We start from the raw sequence: 27,457 nt of genomic DNA, 5'->3' as shown, positions 1-27,457 counted from the left end.
TTCAGACAGCGTAGCCCATGATAAAGGCAGCTGTAGAGTTCACAGGTGGGTCATATCTCATTTCCAGCACAGTCATCAGAGCTCCTGGCTGCCTCTTACAAGGGAAGGAGATGGTGGAGTGGTTAAAGCAGTGGTTTTCAACCAGTGTGCTGTGGCACCCTGGGGTGCCTTGAATGATGGCAAGGGGTGCCGTGGGCAACACTGGCCTTTGTGCCTCTTTCCTTCCCTCCCTCCTCTGATGCCCTCTTGCGTCTCTGCCTCCCAGGGCCTTGCACAGCTGTTTGTTGCAGCAGCTCCCCAGGTGAATGCTGCCTCTGGGGCTAGCTAGGGGGTGCTTCCCAGGCCCTTGTGGGGCAGGGTGAGGCAGGACTTCTTTTTGGGGCGGAGGGGGGCAGCTCAGAGACCAGGGGTGGTAGCTGCAGCTGCCCAGAGGACTCCCAAGGAGAGGGGGGAGGAGAGGAGGCTGAGGGAGCACTCCATAAGGGAGGGTGTTCAAAAAAAGGGTGAGAGGCTGCCAGCTCTGCAGGCAAGGGGTGACATAATTGGGCTTCTGAGCCCCACAGGGGTGCCACAGAAAGAATGTAGTTGGTCAAAGGAGCCGTAGACCCACAAAAGTTGAAAACCTATGGGTTAAAGGGTTGGACTAGAATCTGGGCTGAAATCTCCACTACAACCATGACTTAACTTTGGACAGTCACTCCAAAGTCTTATCCTTTCCTTCAGAGTTGCTCTGAGGATATTGGGGGGGCGACACCCTTCAGTACTACTTTGAGCTCCTTGCAAGGAAAGGTGACCTTACTTCAACTCTGTGTCCCCTGAAGGGATACTTGTTTGTTCAAGACGAAAGGACTTGCCAACCCCCAACTCCCAGCTGTCTGACCTGCCATCATTAGTTGTGTGGGGGGGGAGGTAAGGGAGGTGACAGAAGCCATCATCTTACAGGTTCAGATTGCAACAGGAAAAGAGTCCTCGGTGCTGCCATCTGCGTCTTGCCATACTACCAACTCTGCTCATCCTATGAGGAAGAGGAAGCTCAAACCAAATACATTTCTTAGTCTTCGGGGATCCCCAAGGCTCTTTTTGCTGTGGTGATGAAGAGCAGACTTCTTCGGAATCTTGTTTGGACTCCACAAGCTCCACCTCCAGCAATCCAGCTGGTGAGCTTTGCATAATAATTGTCCGCTGGAGAATCACAAGAATCCCATTCCCCACTGCCCTGATTTCATCCTGTCCTCTGTGAGAGCACAAAGCCCCATTCCCCACTGCCTCAATTTCATCCTGTCCTTCATGAAAGCAGCACTGCCAGCTGGACACACATCAAGTCTCACTGGGGGGTAGATGAGAGAGGCAGCTGACCACAGCTCCAGTCAACAGGACCTCAGCAGCGAATCATTTGCTAGGATAGTGTATGTCTAGAGGACTTCCTGTGGCTCTTGAAGTGCTTCTGCCTGGCTCCCCCTCTCCCATCACGCAACCCAACAGCGGGTGCAGACACACCTTCTGTTTCTGTAAGGCAAACAGGCTGGCAATGAGCTTTAGGAACTTTAGCCAATCATAGATGGGAACTCTAAAGTGTTTCCCCGTTCTTTGCTGCTCCTGGAATCCTACACATGCCCCCCTAACCCACTGACTTCTGCCCTGAAAACATCTCTCTTAGGGAGTTGTCATACTTTGGAATCTTGGCCTTCAAAAACAGGAATGTCCTCTGCTCAACATCTATGCAAGGAGCTGCAAAACCAGCTACTAAAAGCAGGAAAGGTCTCATTAAACCGCATGGTCTTTATTTTCAGTGCCAATATTACAGATACAACACAAACGTCCCAGGAGGAGAACGAATTCAAATGGAATCCAGGATTCTGACAGACTCAGGAAATGAAAAGGGCTGAGGTGGGAAAGCAGCTTTGCAGTGGAGTCTTGAGATGAGTCTTTCTGCAGGCAAATGGTGCCCCCCCTTTCCATCTTTAAGCAACACACATTTCCTTTCTACCCACCTACCACAGCTGACAGCCAAGGATCAGACAAGAGGAGTTCCAAGATTTGGGGTGGGGGCACGCTGAAGAGCGACTTGCTGGAAGGAGCAGCCAGTCTCGTCCATCATGATGCTTTCTGAGAGGGAGGCACTGGCCAAAGAGGGCTTGACGTTGCTGCCTCCACCACTGAATCCTCCAAAGCAGAGCTTCTGTCCAGAACAGCAGGTCCACCTATCCATCCCCTTCTCAGACTCAAGCCACTGCCCTCGGGGTGTGCAGTCAAGCGTAGAAAAGGCCCCCCACGTCAGGGAACTCCAAGCAGAAAGGGTCACCAGCATCCTTGGAATACATTTCCAACATGAACTCTGGATGAAAAGTGCCTGAAGGTGGTAACCCGGCTAGCAAGGAGCCGAAACAAAACTCGCTTCACTCACTCGCCCACGCCCACCGGAGGAGAGAAGATGGCAGGTGGGGAGAAACAGTCGCACATGCCACAGTGCACCTCCCCTCCCCCCCTTCCAAAACAAGGGGAACGTGGCTTCTGTGGCAAGTGTGGCTCAGCAGCCAGGAGAGGAGAGAAGAGAGAGCGAGCCAGCAAGTGTCTTAAGAGATATGCTTCATCAAGGTGAGCAAGGCCAGTCCTCCTGCTCTGCAGCAGCCGCTGCTCTCGTCAGCTCCCCTGGCCATGGTGCAAGTGGGGGGATTTCTGGAGTCACAGCGCTCTGCCCAGCGTTCCTTCGGCCAACCAGGTGGGGTGAGGAGGGTGGGGCCAGAGCTCACTGCCAGGACTGAGTGGGGAAGTTGTTGACTTCTGCCAGGTCCTGCATTGCTGAGCCCTTGTGATTATATGTCAGCTTGATCCGCATGCGGAGCTGTTGCTACAAACGGGATGAAACAAGGAGAGGTGAAGAAGATCTGGGCAGGAGGGGTGAGGGGACCACTCTTGCAGAAGCTGCAGTGGAACCACCTCAATTTCGTTCAGTTAAATGGGTGCCAAAAGGCACAGAGTTCATCCAGCAGGACTATGAAGCTAAAAGCACCACACAGCTGTTAAGATTCTGCCCCTGAAGGTTCAATGCCACCCCCACCCACCGAACAGAACAGCCACAACTAGAGGCCTTCAGAACCAATGTATGACCTGTACCATCAAGCACTCAGAGGCTGGGCACCATTCCCAGCCCAGCTGCTCCTTCAGCCTCCATGCTGAACATGGCAGTAGGTAACTCACTTGCTCATTTGCTCACCTTCTGGGGGTTCAGGACTTTAATGACTTGTGTGATGGTCCCTGTGTTAAATGCTGGGATGACGCTGCTACTGGGAGACAGGAGCTGCAACTGGAATGTCTGGAGGGAGGCAAACAAAAGGAAGAAGGGGGCACACTTTCACCTGGTTTTTCTGCTGCAACTACTGCTGCTGCTTCAGGAGACAGCAGGCCCAAAGCTCCAAGTACAGTGAAAAATGATGCACAGCACCTGCCTCTCATCAGAATGTGCTCCTTTTTCCTGCCACAGCAAGACACTTATGACTATATCAAAGGCAAAGGGCTGGTCCTAAGGGTCCATCTACAGTTTTGGAGCCAAGCCAGCCACAGGAGCTTGGAAGTCTGCCTGGAAACACTGTCTGTCCCACTGCAGCTAGGAGGCCACCAAAGCAGATGCTCCTGCCCCAAATACCAGCCTCACCTTTGGTACCGCAGCCTGGAAAACAAAGTCTGTCATGTCCAGCTCGGTGCTATTGGAGGCCTGTATTGTGATCACGGTGACGCTGGGGTTGGTGTTTGAGCGTTCAAAGGCAAAGTCAATCTTCAATCCATTTTTGTTGTAGGCCGTGATTGGGGGAATGCCTGTGGAGATGCAGTATTGGTCAGAGTCCTGGAAGTTGCCCTCTCCAACTGGCCCTTACAAAGTCTATAGTACAATTCCCCGCCCACCTCAGCCGCTGCTCAAACAGCGAGGTTCTACAGTCCTACCAGCAGTTATGTCATTGAAGATGGGTTGCGAAGAAAGTCCGTCCAACAGAAATGGGGGTTGCGATATCTGTGGGGCAGGAGCTGGAGGTCCTACAGGAGCAGTTATGAAAGAAAGGGCAGGGTTAGCCTGAAGTTCTTCAAGGCAAGGACCAGCGCCAGTGCCTCCAACAAGTAAGAAATCTTGCCCAGTTTCTTCCCCGCACCCTTGAATCTCACTTCCACATGTCCAGCACCTCACCTGTTGGGTTGAGATCCCCCAGGAGATCCAGCAGCTCCCCACCAGCAGAAGCTGGTTTATTTGGAGGGGCTGTTGAAATGATGGGAGTGATGTCGTTACCTCCCAACAGGTCCAGCAAGTCGTTTGCCTGGTAGGAAACACCAAATCAGACTGTTAAAGGCACTTAGCCAAGGAAGCCATCTAGTCTCAAAACCTCCCTGAGCAACATTAGCTTCTGAAGGCTGGAGGGGGCCAGCAGAGAAAGCTGCCTCCTGTTCCTGTGGGGGCTCCGCAATTGCTCCTGCATCCAGCCGTGGGCTGCAAAGCAACAGTTCCCAAAGGAGTTTTTGATGCTGTCTAAGAAAGCAGCAACCCCATGAGATGTGGCTCTCTTGTTTGCAGGAAGGGAGGGAGGAATAGCTATCTTGAGTGTTGCACTGGAAGCACCTTCTCTTACCTGGCTGGTGGGCTGGAGGCCAGAAGGGGGAGGTTTGGTCTCCAGGACTGTTGGCTCTGCCTCCCCATTGGGTTGAGTGACATCTGTGGGGCCATTGGTGGTCAGTTTCTCCATAACTGGCATTCTCTCAAGCAGGGCTGACCTGCAAAGTGGCAAGGCTGTTATCTCCTGGGCAACTCACAGGCTAGGAGGAACTGGAGTTACTCCTCAGATCTGGTGTAGAGAGGGGGTGAGCTCCCAACCAGTCAATGTCAGAGGCAATCTATTTTTAGTCAGTTCAAGTCCTCTATTTTTGCTATGCAAATAGGTCCAGCTGAGGCAACCAGTAGCTTCCCCCAGTCTCATGAACCAATGTAAGAATCTCTACACTGTCTCTTCTATGGGGCTAATGGTTTGAGGCCTATAGAGGTCACGTACTCGAAATGGTTCGTTGCAATCAGCACTGTTCCTTGGAAGGTCTTGTGAAATGTTCACCAACAGGTGTCAAGCCAGGCAGAGGTCTCCTCCTCCTCACACTGACCAGACACCAAGAGGTCTTCACCTTCTTCAGGTGTGGGGCCCACTTCTTAATTTACCACCATATGTTTGTAAGGTGGTGATACTGATACTATTGCAACCCTGCAGGTTTCCAACCCACCAGGCTGAAGGTCAAAAGGCATGGGGACAGCAGTGTCCTCTAACACTCACCTCATGTGATCGTACTTCTTGAACAAGGCATTGTACTCCACTGCCCTCTGCTGGAGCTCCACATCAATGCTGCTGCCGTATATGGACACCACTTTCTTAATGCGGCTAGAGATGTAGGAAAGAAATGGTGACAAGTGGCAGCAGGGCAGGGGCTGCAGCTTAGGAGGGAGCAAGTACTTCTACCAGCTCTGCAACTGTAGCAGCTGTGTGAGTATTGGCCCAGCCTTTGGGGTCCTTGGGAATCAACTATGTCTCCTTGGACTAGTGGCAATGCCTGGCCTCTGTAACACAGAAGTACAGCTGGACCCCTCCACCAGGCACTTCCTTTTCAGGATGAGGAAACAGGGAAATATGCACGTGGTTGGGGGGGGTTGGGGGTGCTGGTTAAGATCCACAAAATAAGGGTTCATGAAGCTTGCACAGCAGCAAGCAATGGGATCCAGTATCTCCTGATTATTTCAAGGACTGCAATAAAGATCAAGCAGCGTAGGCAGAGCCCCCCCCCCTGAAAATACTCACTTGACAGTGCAAGTGAACCGAGTGGACAGCTTCATGATGGCAGTGAGGGCATAGCCTCGTGTGACAGACACAGACATGTTGGAGACTAGGACACTTTCCAATACATCAAGGACTTCATCCTCCGTGACCTGAGCAAGCCAAAAGGCAGAGGTAAGAAGGCTGGCCATGAGCCAGATGGGAGAAAACTTCACCAGAGGCCAAGTAAAATCTTTATCCCTTTCAGTAGGCCTACCTGGATTGGCTCCTCCTCCTCACATTGACCAGACACCAAGAGGTCTCCATATTCTCCTATACACCAGGAAGCTACCTGCACCATGGGCTGCTACCAAGGAGAAGGAGGACAGGTGAACTCAGCAATGCCATCTTCTTACCCAAAGTAACAGAGGTTCATTAACACAATGCCTCCCCTCCCTCTCCCCTGCAACCCAACCCACCACCAGCATCACTCAGGGGACTTACTTGGGAATAGTCACCCATGATGGCTTTGTAGAGTCTCTGCACAGTGTAAGCATGCATCTCCATGCTGTTGGTGATTAGCTGGATAAGGTTGGGTACAGCATCGTCACGAACGTAACTCCCTGCCTGGAAAGAGGACCCAGAGAGAGGTTTACAAGCCATCCATTTGATATTTTATTGTGCTTTTAATTCTGTCAGGAGCTGCCCAGAGTGACTGGGGTAACCCAGCCAGATGAGTGGGGTATAATAAATTAATAATAACAATACTACTACTACTACTAATAATAATAATATAAAAAATATTATTATTTATCATCATCATCATCATCATCATCATCATCCAAGAAAGCCAGGGAGTGGTACTCAAAAGCAGATTTCTAAACACTGCTGTAGTCAATGATTTTTATATACCACTTTTCTTGGGGTAAAGATGGCTTACATAAAAATGCAGTAAGATTTAAAGCTACAATTAACTGCACCACCATTGCGTATTTGGCAAGCAATCCCCCCCCATCGAACCAGGTTCCAAGAGCTACAACTCTTGCAAGTCTTTGGCAAGCCCTAAGTGGGGATGAGCTACTCTTGACTTCCCTCTGGCAATCAGGCCAGAAGGAATTGGTGGAAAACCCCCACTCCTGGCTGTCAATGTCTTTCCCTCATGTGTCAAGGATCAATAGAGCAAGGTTTGATCAGAAGACAGTCTTTATAGAGGCTGGTCCTGGGCTGCCATTGCTTTAAAGGGTGATCTTAACCTGAATCACCAGCACCACGAATTGGGCCCAGAAGAACTCTGGCAGCCCCTAGAACTAATGCAGCCTCGTCCTTCATTCATTAAGTCAACAGCAGCAGGAGCCTGCACTTGTAGTGTAAGCTCCCACATCATTTTCAGAGGCAGCCCCCGTGCAAAATACATTACAGCAGTCAGTCCTCAAGAGTTACAGAACTATGTAAAAATCCCTCTGTCCCCACCAAACAAGAACCCCTGGGAAAGTCCACTGGTGGCTCTTGGACATAGAGAAATGACAGACCCTAAGGCTCAGAACATCTGTTTGGGGATACAGGAGTAACAGACAGGGTCAGCACTCACCGTTGTCAAGACTCGCATGATTGTGTCTATGTGCCAGCGCTTAGAAGGAGCGTATCTGAAAAAGGAGTAGATGCAAAACTGTGAGGACATTCCTTCTCCAAATGCTCCTTCAGTTCCCAAATGTAAGGCAGTTTTGGTTTTCCAGACAAGGATTAGTCAACTGCGTAGCCAGACTTGCTTTGGCTACACCTGCATAAATTTACTCCTAAGATGCAATGTGCTTGACTGCACAGGAGAGAGGATGAAGCTAAATCCCTGCATTCCACCAGGAGCAAGTGGCAGGACCACTACCACCATTTGGATTACAGGGTGATGGTATCCAGGTAACATTACCATAAGGACCAGCATTGGCAGGGATGGGTCCAGCCTGAAAATGCTCCTCCCCAGCTGTAGCTGTGAGCAGTAAGAGGGAGTGATCTGTGGCCTCCCGCAGTTGTGACTGCAGAGTAGTGGGGGGGGGGGGTAGCAGGAGAGGAAGAGGGCCACAAATGATGAAACAAACACAAATTATTTGGATTTCTTACTTCTCTGCTGCAAGAAATATTCCCGAGGCACAGTCCGCCTTGAACTCTGGCTCACAGGAATCCAGGAAATACAGTAGTTCCTTCATCATTCCCCGGATGTTGTTCCCATTCACGAGAGCAAAGCTGAGCTCCATCGCCCGTCTGGAGAAGGGGAGAAGAAGGGATTCAGAGGAAGGGGAGAGGAAGGGATGCAGCTCTGCTGACCTGGGCCTGAGCACCACCAAGAGCCTACACATTTGCAGCCCCTATACAGACAAGTCTCCCGATCACCCCAAGGAGCTTTCCAGAGGCCACAAACGTGCTTTGTCAGCTGCTTGAGTGTCATCATTGCGCCAGGCGCTCTGTTGATGGATCACTCTTAGGCTTCATCCTACAACAGCACTAGCCAAGCCAGAAGGCTCCCACCTCTCATCACTCCAGGGTCCCAGTATGAAACCTAAGGGGTGGCCAAGTTCAAAAACAAGTAGTAAGACAGAGCAGGAGTTTGCAAGGAGAAGCAAGCTTCTTGGTTGCAGACCCAAACCCTTTAAAGCTAGAAAGTAGGTTACTTTAGGCGAGAATAAGTATTAGGGATGACAGCAAGATGACACGAGCTATATAAAAAGATGCATGGTGTGGAGAAAGTGGACAGGGCAGTATTTTTTCTCCTTCTCTCAAGCTAGAACCAAATTGGGTTATCCAATGAAACTGAAGGTTAGATGATTCAGGATAGACAAAAGGAAGAACTTCACACAGTGTATACTTAAATGATGATATTTACTCCCACAAGAAGTAGTGATGGTTACGAACTTGGACAGTCATAAGGGTGTTCCCTGTGGGAAAAGGGACCATGCTTTAAACAACAATGCCTCATGAGTAGCTTCTGGCTCACAGTGGCGGGCAGAGGAGACAGGTGAGGGGTGACAGAGAATGAATCCTAGATGGTTGGGCCACCTGGACCCACAGTCCTAGCATACCAATCTGACTCACCGTTTGATGGAGACGTCCAGATCTTTTAGGCAGTCCACAATGGTGCTTCTGTGCCGCTGTACAGCATTGTGGTCAGTCTGCACAGTCTTCAACAAGGATGTTAAAGCTACATATCTGAAAAAAGAGACCTGTTGCTTTAGACTATGGCAGCTGTTCTGTGTCACAACACACTAGAAGGCTTTTGAAGACAGCACAGCCAGGCAGCCAAGGGAGATGGAGCAAGCAGGTTGAGTGACATGCAAAGGGCAGCCAATGCAAACCTCCAGGCAATGGATTCTAACCCTCCCATCTGTATCAGAGCACCTGGGAAGTGAAAATGGATTTATCTCAGAACCAATTCTAGCCAGGTAGACTGCTATACCAATAGGGTGTGGAAAAAAGAGCCCAGAATTTCACATGGTGCATATGGTTGCGGCAGTACAGACCCAGGCAGTAGAAAGCACCTGCAACGGCTGCCCTGGCCACGCCTCAAAAACAACCAATATTGCCACAAGAGACCTGGAGAAAGCTGTGCCTGCTCCAACCAGAACATGTTTTCCATCCTGGACCTGTACTCTGACCTACCTGATATTTTTGTCATTATTGAGCAAGAATCGGCCTAAGATGTTAATGGCCAACACCTAGAAAGAGACAAGCAAAGAGACATGGGTCAGGAACATCTACTTGTTGATACTTTTCACTCTCCAGCCAAAAAACTCCCAAAAGTGATTGGATCTATGAGCAACCTCAGTGACCCAGGTTCTTCCTTGTCAGCTGGTCTGCTTCCATGCAAGAGCCCTGAGCTGCTTTCATCTGACTCAAACATCATTTAGAGGTCAGCCCCCATGGGAACGCTTGGCTATGGCTGGAGAAACTGTGATGGGCCACAAAGCTTTGTTTTGCTCAGTGTCTCTCCTAGGATCCCACAAATCCAAGATTACGTACTCGCAGGCCACTCTCAGACTTGATGTCCATGATAGTTAAGACGGTTTCGTAAAGAATGGCATTTCCCACATTTTTACTCGTTTCAGTATTCGTGGCCACCTGGAACACAAGACAGACAATCTCACTTTCTAGCTTCCTCCCTCGAGACCAATGTACCACCTTCCCTTCCGCCTCCCAACAATGATTTGGCAGGCTGCACACCTCACCTGGGCAAGGATGTCATTCATAGCTTCACTTGAGTCATCATCATTTCGGCCTAGAATTCTCAGCAATCGTAGGATTCGCACCTGAAAAGGACAAAGTTCTCCTTTTGAGCTACAATGGACCCAGAAGGCTCTGGGTCTTGAAGTCAGTCACTGCAGGATCCTCTTCATACTTGAGGGAGGAGGCTGGGGGGGGGGCTCCATTCCCTGGCCAACATTCACTCCTCTCCCTGCCCAGCACGTGCCTGGCCCCAAAGCCCTTACCTGCAGGAAGGGGTCGCTGATTCCAGAAACATCATGCTCGGGGGAATAACCAGACATGATGAGGTTCTTCAGGATACGGACTAGCTGGGGCACAAGCTGCAGAGGACAAAGAGCCATCAGCCACCTGATCTACAGCCCTGCTGTTGTACCTGACATGAAGAAGGGGTCCAAGGAGGAGTCTCTCACAGGAAAAAAGGGTATTAGATTCACCATCTGCAGGTGAGAGCTGAAGGGGCTTTCATTGCTGCCCAGCCCAACCTCACTGACCTTTCCACAGCACAGAGCCAAATAAGCCTGCTGGCCCTACACAGCCATGCTGCAATATACATATGAGTAGTCTGGTGGGCAACTGATGCCTCAAACTACTAACAGGAAGCAAATGGCTTTGACCTGGCTCCCACTGGCTGAAGCTGCCTCCAGTATCAGATATAGTGTGCCTCTGAATACCTGCTGCTGCAGAATATGAATGGGAGAGAGGGCTGCTGCCTATCACATGCTTATGTGTGGGATTCCCAGTGGGGTATCTGGTTGATCATTGAGGAAAACAGGAAGATGAAACTATATAGTTCCTCTTTGTCCTGATCCACTTACAGCCAGGCTCTAACAGTCAACCATACAACTTCCAGAACCCTGTAGGTTCTTTCCCTTGCCTGTCTCCTTTTACATCCCTACTAACCTTCTGTGGTTAGTAGAAAGCACACCAGCACAGAGATCCCCCTGCTCTTGGTGCTCACTTATGTGGCCGCAAAGAGGCATGTGGGCGTGGCAGGAATAAGAGGGAAGTTTCCAAGCTTAGAGTGCTGATGTGGTTCCCCGAGGGGAGAGGCTCTGTTTGGATGAAGCAACCAAGCCTGACACAAAATCCCAGGTCAACTCTGAATCCACCAGAGGCCTCCACTATTTCACTCTCAGCCTATCCCCCTACTTCTGCACCATTTGCTGTTTTGAGCACGTTAGTAAGAATTGTAAATATTTGGGCATAATTTTAAAACTGCTAAATGGATGCATTATACCTAAATGGGTTGTTTATCCAAGTCCTATTCTTGGTCCACGCACTGAAATCAACCGACTTACTTTAATCATGTCAATTAATTTCAATGGGTCTCCTCTAACATTGGCTACAACCCAATAATTTTAAATTGGTTAACAACTTTAACTTGGTGCCAAGACAGGATAAAGCCCCAAAGAGGATTTCCTTCTCAGTGCCTCAAGTTGAGGGGCAGAGAGCGAAAGGGCCTTTGTAAAATGAAAGACTCTGCTAAGATATGGCAGCTGGCCAAATATACAAGCTTTAGACAACCTTTTAGGAAGACAGAGATCTTGCTCAATCTCATTGCAATATCTCATCGCTTGGAACCCTGCTTAGTCATGTCACTGAGGCTTCCCATACCCACCATTATTTTGCTCTAACCATGCACAAGTCATAACCAGTGATGATGGGACAAGCATGGGGGAGCAGAAACAGCTGTAGAGATCAGTCTCCAGCCAAGCAGAAGCAAGTAGGGAAGGAAGAGGAGTATCTCTGCCTTCAACAGCTGCCCATAGCATGAAGGCAAATTGCTCTGAACAGGGGCGGTTCACTCTTCCACCTTCTCTGCTTACTACCCATCCCACACCTTATAGAAGCCTTGTACCAAGCCAATGGAAAACACCCACCATGAACAGCACAGATGCAAACCCCCCTCACATCCCTCAAAGGTCCATCCAACTGTAGCAGAGGGAGACTGTAGCAGAACCACCTGAGTTTCAAGAGGACTGTAACAGATATCCAAGGTTGCCTTAGGTATTAGGTTTAATCAGGGCATTAATAAACTCAACTACAAACACAATTAGTCAAGCTGCAGTATTAGTGCAGTAAGCGATGGATTGGCACAAACCTCAACAGGCCCAATGAAAGCATGCATGGGGGGCATAGGGGAGGAAGAAAAAGTGAGTGACTCTTACCTTTTCATTCTAACCCACCACAGCAGGATTCCAAACAGACAAAAGGGACAGAAGAGATGAAGCAGGCGTTAGGGAGAGGAGCAACAGCTCACAACATCAACCACCTCATCCACCTCCACCAGCAGCAGCGGCAAAACAAAGGGCAGGAAGGGTAACCAGGACAACAACACCTGAAGCACAACTGCACTCAACTCTCCCCAGCTGGACCGACAGCTTCATCTACCTCCCTGACCAGGTCCCTTCTGTGTTGGGCAACAGTTCTCCACACACAGCCCCAACAGTGGGAGGCAGGCTGGCAAGCAGAGGTGGCCCTCTCCATGGCTAAGCAGCTGGAGAAGCAGCGGCTCCTGCTTTGCTCAGGATCTCCCTGGGTTTTGAGGAATTTTCGTCTCCCTCCTGTCAAATCATTGCTGAGGTAGTATCACTTTATAAAATGGAGAAAACAGAATGTGCTCTGCAAGAGCAGCAGCTGGAGTGGCCTGGCCCAAGTGCACCACCCTGCCACTCAGTTCCACAGGAAGGGTAGAAAAGACATACCCTGGCATAAGCACAGGGGCTTCCCAGGTGCAGGGCTTCCATTCAACCAAATGGATATTTTGCCAAGGAAGGACACATGCTTCTCTCCTGCAAGGCCAACCCATCAGCGACTGGAAACTGACACCCACGTCAGTCCCTCAAAGGTAGGAGCCAAGCTGCCTCAAAACTCTGCCCAGAGGGGCACATGCAATAGGGTGACAAGTCGACAAGGACTTACCTTTCTAAAATGGGTTAGCATGTCTGGGCTTCTCTCACACATTTCCGTAAGGAGGACAACAGAGGTGTGAAGAACACCTGCCAGGAAAAGAGAAGAAGGAGCCTATGCTTTACATGGCCATCACCAAGGACTCGCCACAGTTGAAGATGGACTATGAGAGACTGCAAGCTTTTAAGGCAGCAGCTTGGCAGCTTCTAACCAGCAACCTGCCCTCTGAGCCTCAGCACTTCTGGGCCAGGATTCTCTATACACAAGATAATCCTCTGTATGGAAGCCAGAAGTGGTTGTGGATGAAAAAGCTGAGAGACTTCAATCCTAGGCCAAAGCAGCCAGGCCTTTTAACTTTTCCCTATGAGAAACGGCTGGTAAAAGGATAAGCTGCAAGGAACTCTTTAGACCCCTCCAAAGGCAGCACTGAACTGAGCTCTGTAGCCTGTAGAAACATGAGCAAAGCTTGGTGGCAAAGGGAGCCTCAAACGCCTCTCTCCTTCAACCCCACAGCCAAAACACAAGTGAGGCAGATGCTGCAGAGTAGGCTGAAGCCGGCTCTCCCCATTGCCCATGTTAATGCCTCCTTCATGCCAACAACACACACTGCAGCAGGCTGGAACTCACTAGCTCACAAGATACCTCAAAGGGCCAAGCCCATAAGGCTTGCAAGCCCACTGCTAGATACAAACCAGGATGGCTGCATACTGTTACTACTTCAGAGGGGCTATGCCTCTAAATACCAGTTGCTAGGAATGCAATGTTGTGCCCTTGTCCTGCTTGTGGCACCAGGCTGGCCACTGTGAGAACAGGATACTGGAATAGGTGAGGTTTTGTTCTGACCAAGCAGTCAAGAGTCTCCTTCCATTAACCCCACTCCCCTCCCTCCCTGAGCTTGACTGCACTCCCTGTTATGGGATCTGGCTTCCTTCACTCCCCTGACCAAAAGCACCTCAGTGGAAAGGTGTCCCAGGTTCAATCCCTGCCGCCATTAGGTAGGACTGGGAAAGCTCCCTGTTCCAAACCCAGCTGCCAGTTAGTCACCTGAGATAGGTGGCCCAATGGGCCAACTCAGTGCAAGGTAGCTTCCACTGTTCTAAGGGAAGGAGGGAGCAAGCAATGAGTCCACCAGAACTGAGTTTCAGAGCACAGAAACACAAAAAGTATGCTTGGCTCCTGGCCTTGATGCACATGGCATTTATCTACATGAGGATTTCTATGCCATTCCAAACTGCCTAAGCTTTCTTATCATAGCCCTTCAGGTCCTCATATTTCTCTAGTCCACCCCAAAAATACATAGTGCCTTGGCCTTCCCTTGCCACAGCAGGCCTTACCATGATTCTTCTCATTCAGCAGGTTCTTTGTGGCTGGCAGGAACATTTCCATGAGCTCAGGCACCTTCCTGATGACGTGAACAGCACACAGGGCTGCCTATGGAAGAATTGGGGGGGGGGAGTGGTCAGCAGATGTGCAGGCAGCCCTCTACACAGAGACCCCTAAAGGGGATCCCTCGAGAGAGAAACACTATGTACTTTATTTGCATTTTAACTCTAGTCCTGGTAAGTCTTAATTGTGGGCACAAAGAGACCACCCACTGCCAAGGTCCAGTCAAAAACTCCTTGCAAAGATCTGGGCAGTGCAACTTCCTGCTGACATTTGAGAGGAAGCAAACCACAATCTTAATGTAAGAAAAGGGAAGAGCTTACAGTTCAACAGATCTAGAGGACTCCCCCTCCTTTTGGGGAGGGGGTCTCCTAAAGTTGTACCTTTGTCCAATAAATAAATAAATAAATACCTTTTTCCTCAAGTAAGAATTAGAGGTTTTCAGGAGCTTCTCCACCTCCCCAGCTAGGTCACGACACATTTCAGAGGAGCCCATGCAGCCCAGGGTGCAGAGTGCCAGGCCTTGCACATACTGTGTGCTGTGATTAAGGTCACTGGAAGAGAGAGAAAGCAGCAATGCAAGGAATGGCTGAGATAAGGCACTCCCAGAGACAAAGCAGTCGACCTCAAGCTGACAGTGTGTCAGATAACCCTGGGGATAGCAATGGGCTAGAATGCTTTCCAAGGAACAAAGAACAACCAACACTTGTCTCAGTCAATGACAACGCAACTGTGTCCACCACACTAACTCATCTGTGGTCAAATGCCCCACAAGTTCAGTGGCATCTCTACTACACCAGAAAAAAATGACTTAAGTGTCTACTGAAGTCATATTACAGATACTCCTGCCCAGATGCCTTCCATAGCTCTACAGATCCAGGTCCAGAGACACACAGCAACAAGGATGAGAGCTATCTGCAGCATGGTGGTGCATCTTAACTGCTCCCATAGAAGGTAGCTTCAGCTCTACAAGGCAAGCAGCTTATTACCTGCCTTCCCAAACCTCCACCACCACTTTCTGGCTGCGATCCTCAGAGGAGGGTGCATGACTAAGGTGTGCTGAACTTCAAGGCTCAACAAGAATATTCCAAGCCCTGCCAGCAGGTCCACCTTTGCAGAATAGCTCTCTCTTCCCACCCTAGAAATGAAAAAAGCCTTACTTCTTGATGCAGTTGGTCATGAGAAGGTGGACGTCCTGCCTCTCATCCAGCAGCAACATGGCTCCAAGGTAACCAATGCGTTTGTCCGTGAATTTCTGAGAGGCAATCAGTTTGAGGCACTCCAACTGCAAGAGGGGGCAGAGAAGCCAGAGGGAGTGACTCTCCCCAATGCTTCCAACATTTTTGTCACACTCACCATGGCAACTGTGCTACCACACCCTGGTGATTGATTAGCCTTACTACCAACTCCCTCCATGACTCTTAGGCTGGAAAGAAGACTGACAGTTGTTGGGTTGCTTCACTGTCAAGGTGTCGAGCACATCTCACCTCTAAGCACCATGCTGGCAAGCTGCTCTCCTGCACTCCCCTGAGGAGAGACCAGCATGAAGCTTCCTTGGCAGGGGCTGCTGCTGGCTGGAGGCACCCTGAGCAGTGACCAAATAAGTGGCCTTTCTTGCAGGGGGTGGGGGTGGCAGCAGGTGCTGGGTGGAGGTGCTCAGGGCACCTCTGTCCAGCAGTGCCTTAGCCAGGATATTCCCACTTGCTTTTCCTACAGGAAAGTCAGTGGTGGGAGTTAAAAACCTGGTGACAACAATTTTTGACTTCGGGTTGTGAGGGATGCCAGATGAGAAAGGTCGAAAGAAAAGAATGAACTGTAGCTGTGGACAACTGAGTCTGTAATGAAACCTGAGGGTTCAGCCAGGGCTCAGCACAGTTACTACAATGCTCAGACACACCATTACTTAAATCCCCTTCAGTACATGGGTTCAGCCATGAGAATGAAATGGATCCTAAAACTGAGCCCTTCTGTGGCAGCTAAATGCCTCACAGGATCTGAAATATTTCAATGTCATTTAAAATCAAGGCTTGAATTTGCTCGCAAATCCTTGCTAAAAGCAAGTCCCAATTAGCCTTGGGGCTATCTGTAGGAAGAATGTTGGTGCTGGTCTAAGTTTGCCTGTCATTAAGGCTGGTGGGGAAATGATGGCAGGATAATGCTTCACTCACAATCTCTTCAGCACCACAGCATGAATCTATACAGGATCTGTCCAGTCTTTACAACTGCAGAAGAGCAATGGCAAAGCTGCTTTTAAAGAATCCGTTCGTTCTGCTTTCTAAATCCATTTATTTCCCAATCACGCAGCACCCAGCTTAGGCTAAAGTTTCAGGTTAGGTTGATAAGCTCAGTTGGTTAGAGCATGGTGCTAGTAACACAAAGGTCACAAGTTCCTATCTCCATATGGGATAGCTGCATATTCCTGCACTGCAGGGAGTTGGACGAGATGATCCTCAGGGTCCTTTCCAACTCTACAATTCTATGAAACTCCTGTATGAGGTCTAGCAGAAAAACACATCTGCTGAAGAAGAGGCAATTATGCCAAGAGCTTGTGGCCCACCTCCTAGGCCTTCCTGGTGTTCTGAACGAACTCTCCATCATGGTATGCCAGGAAGACAAGGCACAGCAGCAGCAGCACTTCAGGTTTGGACGGAAAGGAGAAAGGTTTCTACCTGTACACAGCCTGTTCAAATGCCTGCCTGCTTCCTACATGCAGAGCTCAGTTCAGTAACCTGATCTGGGTGAGCTGCTCCCTTGAGCTAGCTGAGCAGAGGAGGAGCAACTTTGACACCAATATATCCCATTTCAGCTGGAGCAAGAGAAACAAGCCACTCTTTTCCCACGGCCCACTCTTTCAGGCCTTTTTACTTGGTAGCTTGGGCTCAGGAAGGGCCTTTTGCTGGTCTGGTTGCCTTTCCAGTTCTCAAATGAATGGCCCAGAAACATGGCAAGGCAGCAGCAAGAACACAGTCACACCTTCCCTACCCATAGAAGAGCTGCCCATTATCCCTTTGCCAACCTTTGTCCCCCTAGCCTTGTGCCCTTGCACAGAGCCCAGAGGACTGAATGGCCCATTGGTTTTAATTCCCAACAGAGGGCTGATGCACTATGAAAGAGCCATGCATTGTGGCTGGAGAGCTCCATCATGAAACTTCTGCTCATCACATGCAGAACCAGCACCTGGAAACTAAGACCTCTCATAAGTCTTCCTGTGAACCTATCACACCACACACCAGTCAATTTACAAGCAACTTAGAAAGCAAAATTAAATGCCATGAGATGAACTCCCTGGTGACAAAACAGAGTAGAACAGCTCTTGGGAAAATTTAAGGAATGGCTTGGGCACTTTAAAGATCACAAAATATATCCTTTGCTAAAGTAAGATGATGGAATAAAACCATGAGGATTGTGACATGCTCCTCCTTAGGTTTCTGTGAGGCACATGAAAATATTTCTCTTCCACAAAGGATTTCCAGCCCAAGGAAGAACTTGAGTTAGTAATACGCAGCAAGAGGAAGACAACTGTGCAGTTTCCTACAGGTTGCAACTCTGAAGGCACTTTGCCAGCATGATGAGCCTCCCACTAAACATCCAAAGCCAGGAATTTGCAAAAGGGCTGCTGCCACTACTGATGAAAAGAAGAGGGCCTACCTGTCCAAAGTGTGCAGGGTAGCCCAACATGTGCATGTAGAGCAACTTGGCCACATTCCGGCAGCGGTAAGTGTTGTCCTCTTCTCGGAAAGACGATCGGATGGCAGCACATTCTTTTTGGATCATCTCCCTTTCTTCTGCCTGGGTCCGTGCTGTCCGGATGGTCCGGATCAGCTCCCGGAGTCTGATGGGGGCTGGCATCCTCTGAGAAAAAAGATAATGGGGGGAGGGAGAGATAGTGAGCAGGGAATTAAACCTCGGCAGTTAAGTCTTTAAAACAGTACCCCATGAGAAACTGTAGAGAGAGGCTGGTAGGGTCTCCTAGCTGGCATTGGTTATACTGACAGAACTCGCTATGGTTCAATCCAAGGTGTTTATCCCAAGTCAGCCGTCTCTGCCACAGCTGGGACTCCAGAATACTTCAGCCTCAAAAAGTCTGTTTTCCCTGCCAAGTGGCTTAAGATATCTGTAGTAAGGAAAGAGATATGGCTCTGTTGCCAAGGTATGTAATGATGTATTCGCTGCAGCTCTGTCTCCACTACTGCATGGCGGAATGGGTGGCAGACTAAGGCTGGTGATAAACTGACTGCATGTGCTCTTTACAACACACACAGCTCACCTCTCATGGCAGGTTTCTTTCTTCCTGTGGCTGTCCCTAATCACCAGGAATTTCTGCCTAAATTTGCATACTAGCACAGATAGGAGCCTCCTCCCTCCTTCTGCCATCCCCAAATAAGGCAAAAGTCCTAGATTAATCAGCGACCCTGCACAACCTTCCTGAGCCTTGGATTAAGCCCTGCTTATGAAAACAAACCTGAGGTTGAAGCAAACCAAATTATGCAGCCATAGAAGAATCTGAATCTGCCGGCCCCAAGGTGAAGGCTTATTTACAGGATCTAGCAAACCACAGGAACACCTCTGGCTCAAACCCAAATATTCTACTTCACTCTGGATTTGCTTTTCAAATAAAGGAAACTCCCATTATATTTCAAAGCAGCCTTTGGCCCCAATGCATGGGTCACTCTCTGCTACCCTGGTCTGTTTATCTGCCAAACAAACTGAAATAAATTATCCACAAGTTAGGAGGAAAAAGTATTATTTTCAAGGCCCAGCATACACTACTGCATAATACTAATACGTACATTACTTTTATGAATGAGAATGGTCATTATGATATTGTACAGTTGTACCTTGGTTCTCAAATGCTTTGTGACTCGAATGTTTTGGCTCCCGAACACCGCAAATACAGAAGTGTTCCAATTTACAAACTTTTTTGGAAGCCAAACATCCAATGCGGCTTACACAGCTTCCAATTGAGTGCAGGAAGCTCCTGCAGCCAATCAGAAGCTGTACCTTGGTTTTTGAACATTTTTGGAAGTCAAACGGACTTCCGGAACGGATTCTGTTCGAGAACCAAGGTACGACTGTATTGTTCTTTGGAATATAAAATGCATGTGTCTGTAAATACATCTCATACACAGTAAATCATATCTAAGTTTACTGTCATCATGATGTAATAATACTTACAGAGTGACCACATTTTTAGACCAGTCAAACACGCAAATCTAAGTTTCAATTAGCCCAGCTGAACATGAGCAAGAAAGCGTCATTAACATTGTGAAGACAATTTTCATGCCGAAGTGACATCTTACTCCTGAGTACCTGATTGATACAAATCAGGGTTTCATTCAAGTCCTTTTCGTCCAGACAGCTCTGCCCCTTTCAGGCTCTTCAGTATGGCTGTTTCTCAGGCCTTTTCAAAGCAAGGACAGCAGAGCCTGAGTGGGACAGTTCCAGAAGGGTGGGACATCCCCTCCCCCACTTTCCCAGTACAGCCTTAAGCAGACTACTTCCAGTATACTCCCAGCCCAGTGGTTGACTAAAAACTGAGCCCAACATTCAATGGACACCAGCACTGCTGCTGCTTCTCACATGTGACCGAACCCAGAGCTGATTCCAAATGCACTTGCAGGCCCAACAGGTAGCCACTGAGCCCAAACGATGAAACCCAGGGAAAGTCTATGCTATTATTTAAAACCGTGGGAAGAAGCTAGGTAGCCCAACTCAAGGCCTCTTCTAAAGGTGCTTCATCAGTACAAGTCACATTACAGTGGGCTGTGGCTCTCTTAGTTGAGCATTCAAACTGTGACTACACCAATCCATTCAGAGATTACACTTGTTAAGGGTTGTGCAATAAATAACGGACAGAAATTCTAAACTACGCAGCTCTAGACTGAGCACTCAGCATCTGTAGATGCCTACATTTTTGACTGATGCATTTCATAAAAACTACAAAATGTGGTTAGATGTTCAACAAGCTACAGAAACCACTGCAAGTTCTCTCTTATTGCTTGTGAAATCCACTTGTGCCAGCCCATTGGTTTCCCAAGCTGATTTTGTAAGGGCCTCCTCACATCCACCTTCAAAAGAAGGTGGCTGTCAAGTAGGAGAAACAAAAGAAGGACACATGCCTTTCAGGTCATGCTGCTGCTGCTAGCTACAGAGCTGGAAGGGGACCTCACAAATCATCCTAGTACAACCTCTTGCAGATGGATGGAGGACACCTATTACTACACACACCAGCCCCAGAAGGTTTTAAAACAGAAGCTGGATGGCCACCATCTTCCAAGGTATTCTGAACTGCATCTCTTTGGTAGGCTGAACAGTCCTACCTGTCAAGGAGACTGTAGTCAGCAGTTGGGTGAAAGACATGGTCTCTGATGAACCTTTCACTTATGAAGACAGTCCTGTATCAGGAAGTTTTTTTATGCTTGACATCTTATGTTTTTTTAAGCACCCAGCTGGATGGGTGGGGCATTATTATTATTTAAAAACTTCAGCATTAATTTTCCCCCTTTAACATTGATTTCCCACTTTTCCATCCCAAAACAAAATGTTCAAACCACTGAACCACCATCATAAATCCTAATAACAATAAAACAGCACAACTCACTCTAATGCAGTAGCAATATAAAAATCCAAGGCACACACAGAGGAAAAACATCTGAAAAATGCATGGCTCAAGCCATACTGTTCTGACCTGTTGCCTGAAGAGAAAAAGGAGGCCATCGGCTGAGTCCATGGAGAAGAGTCTCATAACCAGGGAGCCTCTACCATCACCAAGAAAGCCTAACCGCATATGTCCACATGCCATAGGTGGAGCCCAGAGCAGGGCTTCCCTTCAGCAGCATCTGCAGCAAGCAGGCAGTCACCTACAGATGAACTGATTCCATGGAGTTCCAAACCATCCAGGTAGGGACTGACTCTAGGTCAAGTTTTCTTGAACTCTAATAATGTGCTCTCAAGCCCATTCTTGGGATCAAATGGCTGTTTTCATTCCTGCTAGCAGAAATAGTTCCCCTATCCCGGTCCTGTTTACTGGGTGAGTTTACATTTATCCAAACAACCTCATTCTATTAACTATATTTCTGGACTTTGCTTCCAAATCAACATGCAAAAATGATTCTCCTTCTTCAAAAGCCTCCCTTTCTGCTACTGAGAACAAACATGCTTCCCAAGACACTCCTCTAACACTGCCCCCCCCCCCGCAACACAATATGAAGTCGACAAGAAGTCTGCAGCCTCCCTTCACAGATGGGTCCATGTGCTGGTTGAAAGCAGAGGACTCTGTTCAGGCAGAGAGATCTCATCAGAGCTCTCTATAGCCACCAGTCTCCAAACTGGAGGCTTCTCATTAAGGGAATATTTACGGTTATATATTCTTTCATTCCACAATTTACATTTGCCACCAACATAGGGACATAGTAAGTTGCCTTCTGTTTGTGTCAGACCACTGGTCCATCAAGCTCAGAACGGTCCACACTGACTAGCTGTTGTTCTCCAGGCTTTCAGGTAGGGGGTCTCTCCCAGCCCTACCTGGAGATTGACCTTGGCACCTTCTACTTGCAAAGCTGGTGCTCCACTACTGAGCCGAATTCCTTCCCCATGCCATTATTCCTTCATGCATGTTATTAGATGATTTATGTCCCTCCACAGAGTATCCAAGGTGGTTTATGGAAAATAAACCACAGCACAAACTGCAGGTGTTGCAGGATAATGGAGACTGACCAGACTTCCAGGTCTGATCTTCTGGCGACAGAGAAGCAGAATTATTTCCCTTTTCCCAAGTGCTAACCAGGGTAGACCCATGCTTGCTAGAGAGTCTTGTTCCATCTCGTGCCTTCCAACCCACTTACTGCCAAATCTGTGTGGATTCCTTAGGAAAGGAAGCTGTTGCCATAATTACACAGGAGGATCCTGGTGGATCAGAGCAAGCACACGACCCACAGTGAGCCAGCTCCTTCCATGTTTCATGAGCCAGCTTGAGTTTCCATCCAAAGCTCCCAGTTAAGAAGGAGGCTCTCAGGCTGCTTCTAGGATCCAGAAGTACTCATGATCTAACTTCTACTAAGACGCTTTGGAAGAGCTTCTTAGTGAATCACAACCTTCCAGAGTAGCCAACATACCACAAGCGCCTTTATTAAGTCTATAACATTTTAAAAATAATCTCTGGTAAACAGATGTTTAGTAAGAACTGCTCTGATAGCTATCTGTCTAATGTGGCATTCACTCACCAGGATGGAATTTCTTGTTGCCTATGACTACCAGGTGAGTTGTTACATGCAAGGCTGTCCTAAAGCTCATCTTGCTATACTAAAGTTGACCCCACCTCTCTTCAGGTACTCCAAGGTATGAGTCACAAGATAAACCAAATATAAGAACTCTTTCAAAGTAGCAACACTCTTAACGGAACTTTCACAATTAGGGTGGGCCCTGATACATAGCAGGATGAAGCAGCACACTTCAGGCAGCATAATGGAGGTGACCAAAGCTAGACGGAGGCTGTACTGCTGTTTGAATGGTACAGGGTTAGCCCTACAGAACAGAAATTTGAGATCTACCTCAGGCAGCAAGAGGTCTCAAGACAGCATTGTTCAGATTACAAACAGTTTCTGATTGCAGGTCCCAAAAAAACTCTCAGAAGATGCCCAAGCTGAAGAAAAAACAAAAAACAGGTCTTTGGTTCAAAAATACCTGCAACTACTCCTAAAATCCAACTCTGCCATAAGATGGTCAACATACAAGCCAACACACAAAGTAAAGTTTATTAACTATGTTTGGGAGGAGAGACACAGAACGCAATTCACCACCTCAATGCAGGTACACCCTGAATTAACAGCCAGACATTGTTAACAAAAACAGTGACAGTGCAACCATACTGCTGGAAAGAAAGTGTACTACCAATGCAAAAACATCCAGAATAAGCTCACAGCAGTGTTAGAAACTATGATATGTAAGTTAGGTGCCAAAGGGCTCCTTAAACCAAGGTTAGTCACCAAAACGGAATATCTAGTTGCCATTTCAGGGTAAGATGGCTCTAAAGTCTTATTTTTCAAATGATGGACTAATTGTGATTGATTATCAGTGAAACACCTGGCTAGTTCAGATGACTACCTTGAACTAGGTTAAGAACTTTGAGAACTTAAAGAAGAAAAGTCACTTGATGCAGGGACAGTCAACATACATATTGGCCTATTCCTACATCTTTTTCTTAATGGTGACACTGACCATTCATAACTTAGGAATGTTCTTCACAACTGTGACAAGGTCAGTGGGGTGGGGTAAGTGAAGTGAAACTACAATAATTAACTAACGTTGCTCCTGCTCAGGCTGCACAGTAAAAGCATTTTGGTTCCTGAAATTCATTCTGATTGTGCAGATAAAATATAACTCATGGTTGCGAGTAGTCAATAGTCAGGTGCAAAATGCACCTGGCTAATTTTGGACACTTGCCCATAGCCAACAGAAATTCAACAAAGGTAAAGACCACTGTATTCAGACAAAAGACAAGCATACTCCATCTGCAATACTATTTAAAAGCAAATCTTCCATCTCATGATATATCTCTGAACTACACCAAACTTAGTCAATGTAACAATTCTGCCCAATTGTCACAATTTCTTTCAAGAGACACAGAGGATTTTCAGCATACACTAGTTAGACATTTTATAAAAGAGAGGCCCTCTGTCAGACAGGTTCTGTTAATCATTAGTTATAAGGTAGCACCATCATTCCACATGATGCTTTGCAGAGAATCACATCAATATGAGCTTACAGTTTCTAAATTTTAAATGGCAGATGAAGGAGAAATGTGAGCAAATACTCCATGTTGCAACAATGAAGGTGAAACCAAAGGCATTAAACAACAGGCTTCAAAGTGAAAATGTGTTTTGAGGAAGTGTTTGAAGAGAAGAGAAAGAGATTGTCACAAAGGGTTTCTTGCAAGGAGTTCCAGTCTAGGGGACAGAAAACTGGGCAATCAAGCTGAAGCAACTAAGGATATGGGCAGGAATATCCATATTAAAATAAAGTTAAGTTTCAGAAGGTCTGCGGATGTTGAGTAATCCTCTTCCAACTGTTACTCATCTACAAGAGTACTGCTAGATAACTCCTTCACAATCATTAACCTCAGCAGGAAAGCAGCTTATCTCATTTGTAAGACCCTTAGAAATTCTTACAATGAAATGGAATAAAACTTTGGTTAAATAAACAAATATTTCCCTCTCGACAGGAGGGCAAAAAAAGGGAACTGCAATGGCTTCTTCAGGTCAAGTTGACAGGTGAGCCAGCTGGCTGGACTGCCCTCTCACTTCCCCGCACCCACCCGTGGTCTTGGCCTTTCCTTTCCCCAGCGCTCACTGAACAGGCATTCTTTGCAAAGCGTTGGAATCCACATCCAACAGCCCTGAGCCTTTTCCTAGTGTCGACCCTGCCGTAATCGGGAGTGACTCTCAGTCTCTCTCCCCGACGAGGTGTTCCTAAGCCCCTTGCTCACAAGGCCTGTCAAGGGACGAGGCGAGTCTCTTTCTTCAGGCCTCGGATAGGAGCCGATCCGATCGTCGGAAGCCCGGGCGAGCTGTACGGGGGTGAACTCCGGCGCGGCGCGCGGAGAAGACTCTCCTCGTCTATAACAGAAGAGGCCACAGGCACTTCCGCCGACAACAGAGACAGAACTGGCCGGGCGAAGAGAAAAACGCCTCGAATAGCGGGAGGGAAGTCATGGGCTAAGGAGCACCGCCTAGGCTGGCCTTTGCTCGGCGGCGCGGAGAAGGGAAGCGGACGGAGAAACAGCCACCTCCTGCCCGGGAGGGTGAAGGGCCGCTCCGGCAGGGGCAGCAGCCCCGCCAGGCCTCACGAGCCAGCTGGCAAGTCAGACGGCAGCAACCCTCGCGGAACACGGCAGCGCGCTCCCTTCTTGCTCTAGGAGCCGGCGCCTCTCCCCTTAGCCAGCCGACCCACCCACCGACTGGAAAGCGGCCGGGCCCTCGGCGGCCAAGGCTCAGTCAGTCCCGGGAGGCGGGGCGGGAGGCGGCGGCTGGGCCTTGCCCCGGGCAGCGGCGGCGGGCCTAGGATCCTACTGCCGAAGTAGAAGCAGCAGCAGCAATACCTACCCTGCCTGGCAGCGCCCCTCCTCTCTCCCCGCGCGGCACTCACCGGGCCGGATCCCTACGGCGAAGGCGGCGGCGGCAGTAGCTAGAGCCTGGCATCCAAAATGGCGGCGGCGCGGCCTCAGCACCGATACCGCAGGCGGAGGAATCTGGAGACCGGGACTCACTGACTGCCCTCTCTCAGAGCACGGCGCGGCGATAGCCTGCTGCATTCATTAACGTTGCTGCGTCCTCCGTCGCCGCCGGCCGGCGCGTTTCGTGGCCAGACAGAATGCTCGGCGCTTGGAACCGCGGTAACTGGCCCCAGAACTCGTTTCCTCCGCGGAAGTATCTGTAGCGGTGTCACACGATTAGCGGTGAGACTGCGCCGTGGCAGGTAGTGATGACGTCAGACGCCTGCCTAGTCACCGCTGCGGCTGTGTTCACGACATGCGTCCGGCCGGGTCGTTTTAGCGAACTTTAAAGTTCCGTTCTGGATACGGAACTTGCCCACAGCCCAAGAAGCGAAGCGCCTGCCCGTCCTTCGAGGAAAAAACCAGCTGTCAGGGCGACTGAAGCGTCTTCGCCAATTGCGAATTGCCGGGGGCTAGCCTGACAGTAGCGGGGCCAAATCCGTACAGAGCACGTGCTTTCCTAGCAAGCTCAATCTTAAGCAAGTTTACTCGGAAATATATCCCAGTGCTTTGGACATACACAGGACTGCAGGCTTTGCACGGAGCTCCAAGTGTCCCGTTTCTGAGGCCGCAGAGAGACGAAGAAGCTTGCTGGCAAGCGCCTTGTTTGAACGTGGAGAGCCTCCCGGCTCAACCTCCTCTGATTTGCGTGAAGCAGTTTTCGCTAATGTGGCCGATACATCCATTTCAGCTCTGGCCTCTCTTAGGGCTCTACAGTTCCGCGGCTAGTATTAAGGTTTGGGGGCTAGAAAGCCTCGCCACGGAATATATATTGGTCACTTCAATCGTTATCTCCGATAGTCAACGTCGGCGGCTTTTTGCACTACTTCTGCCTTCCATTAGGGCATCTGGCTAATCGCTGGGAAACAGATGGGGAAACTGTAGGAAGCGGTCTTAAATTGAGTCAGTCTCTTGGTCCACCTAGCTCAGTATTGCTTACACTAGCGGTCAACAGCTTTTCACAGTTTTAGGCAGGATTCCTCACTCTGGCCTACCTGAAAGTGCCTGCCAGGAGTTTAAGTCTGGTCCAGTCTGCACGCAAAAGCACATGCAGCCCTTCCCTTCCCTCCTCCACTTAGTTTGATCTAACGGACAAGCAGAGCTCTTCCTAGGATCTCGCCAGACAGCGGCTTTTTTTTTTTTAGTTGCAAATCGATGGGCGACAGAAGCCCCACTGAGAGCATTCCTCTCTTTCTCACAGACACAAAGGAAAAATAATTAATCAACTCAACATCGAGTGACAGCTCTATCCCATCCCATCTACATAGCACCAGCAAGCTGTTCCTGTCCTGGCCAGTAAAAGGCCAAGGCCACTTTTATGCTTGAAGGTTGGAAAGTGCTTCGAGAATTGTTGCCCTTGTAAAAGGAACTCGTGCCGTGCAGAGTCTGTGACTGAAGCGGCCTGGCTCTTTGCGGTTTTGGAAACACTTACTGGCTGCCTACCCACACAGAGACCGGTTCCTTGCCAGGATAGCGTGAGGCTCCTATTAAAGGTCTCTCCTCTCTGCTTCCCCTTCCTTGATTTGCTTAGCGTGAATTTGACTGTGGCCATAATTTACGCATCTTCCTGGTTTAAGGCCTGGAATAGCCAGCCGAGAAGCAGCGCCAGCTTACTCGTTCCTTTCCAATCCCAGTTTGATACCAGCAAACCCGGTGGGGGTGCTTCGGTTTTCCTGCCGCAAAGGCACGAGGCTGGCGGCTTCATCATCTTAATAAAGACGCACACCACACAGTGGAGAGACCGCTTCAAGTGCACAAGCATCGCTTATTATTTCTCAAGCCAGACCTCAGCAGTCCTTACAACAACCCTACAGGTAGACCAGTTATGGCTCGACGGAGTAGAGCTCGCGGGGATGCCGGGGCGCGACGTCAC

General features: G+C 48.9%; 1 protein-coding gene across 3 annotated transcripts; it reads right to left on the bottom strand.

Annotated features, from left to right (window-relative positions):
• Positions 1-1,759: 1,759 nt before the first annotated feature.
• AP1G1 (adaptor related protein complex 1 subunit gamma 1) lies at positions 1,760-27,431 on the bottom strand. Of its 3 annotated transcripts, none has more exons than XM_083625766.1 (23): positions 25,458-27,431; positions 17,964-18,167; positions 15,476-15,600; positions 14,728-14,869; positions 14,267-14,363; positions 12,945-13,021; positions 10,247-10,342; positions 9,986-10,066; positions 9,780-9,878; positions 9,420-9,475; positions 8,856-8,969; positions 7,887-8,027; positions 7,363-7,417; positions 6,279-6,401; positions 6,052-6,141; positions 5,820-5,947; positions 5,301-5,405; positions 4,614-4,755; positions 4,178-4,304; positions 3,940-4,029; positions 3,653-3,813; positions 3,215-3,313; positions 1,760-2,848 (listed from the first exon to the last, which is right to left on the bottom strand). In XM_083625766.1, exons 2-23 carry the CDS (start codon positions 18,162-18,164, stop codon positions 2,747-2,749), a joined length of 2,451 nt encoding a protein of 816 aa, XP_083481892.1. In that variant the 5' UTR covers positions 18,165-18,167; positions 25,458-27,431; the 3' UTR covers positions 1,760-2,746. The 3 variants fall into 3 exon arrangements, with proteins under 3 accessions (XP_083481892.1, XP_083481890.1, XP_083481891.1); XM_083625764.1 differs by having other exon boundaries at positions 17,964-18,165; positions 25,415-25,737; XM_083625765.1 differs by lacking the exon at positions 25,458-27,431 and adding an exon at positions 24,628-25,278.
• Positions 27,432-27,457: the final 26 nt, after the last annotated feature.

The sequence above is a fragment of the Podarcis filfolensis genome (genome assembly GCF_964270895.1).
Source record: "Podarcis filfolensis genome assembly, chromosome: 8".
NCBI lineage: Eukaryota > Metazoa > Chordata > Lepidosauria > Squamata > Lacertidae > Podarcis > Podarcis filfolensis.
The sequence above is the reverse complement of the archived record's forward strand: the minus strand, read 5'-3'. Positions and strand labels throughout refer to the sequence as shown.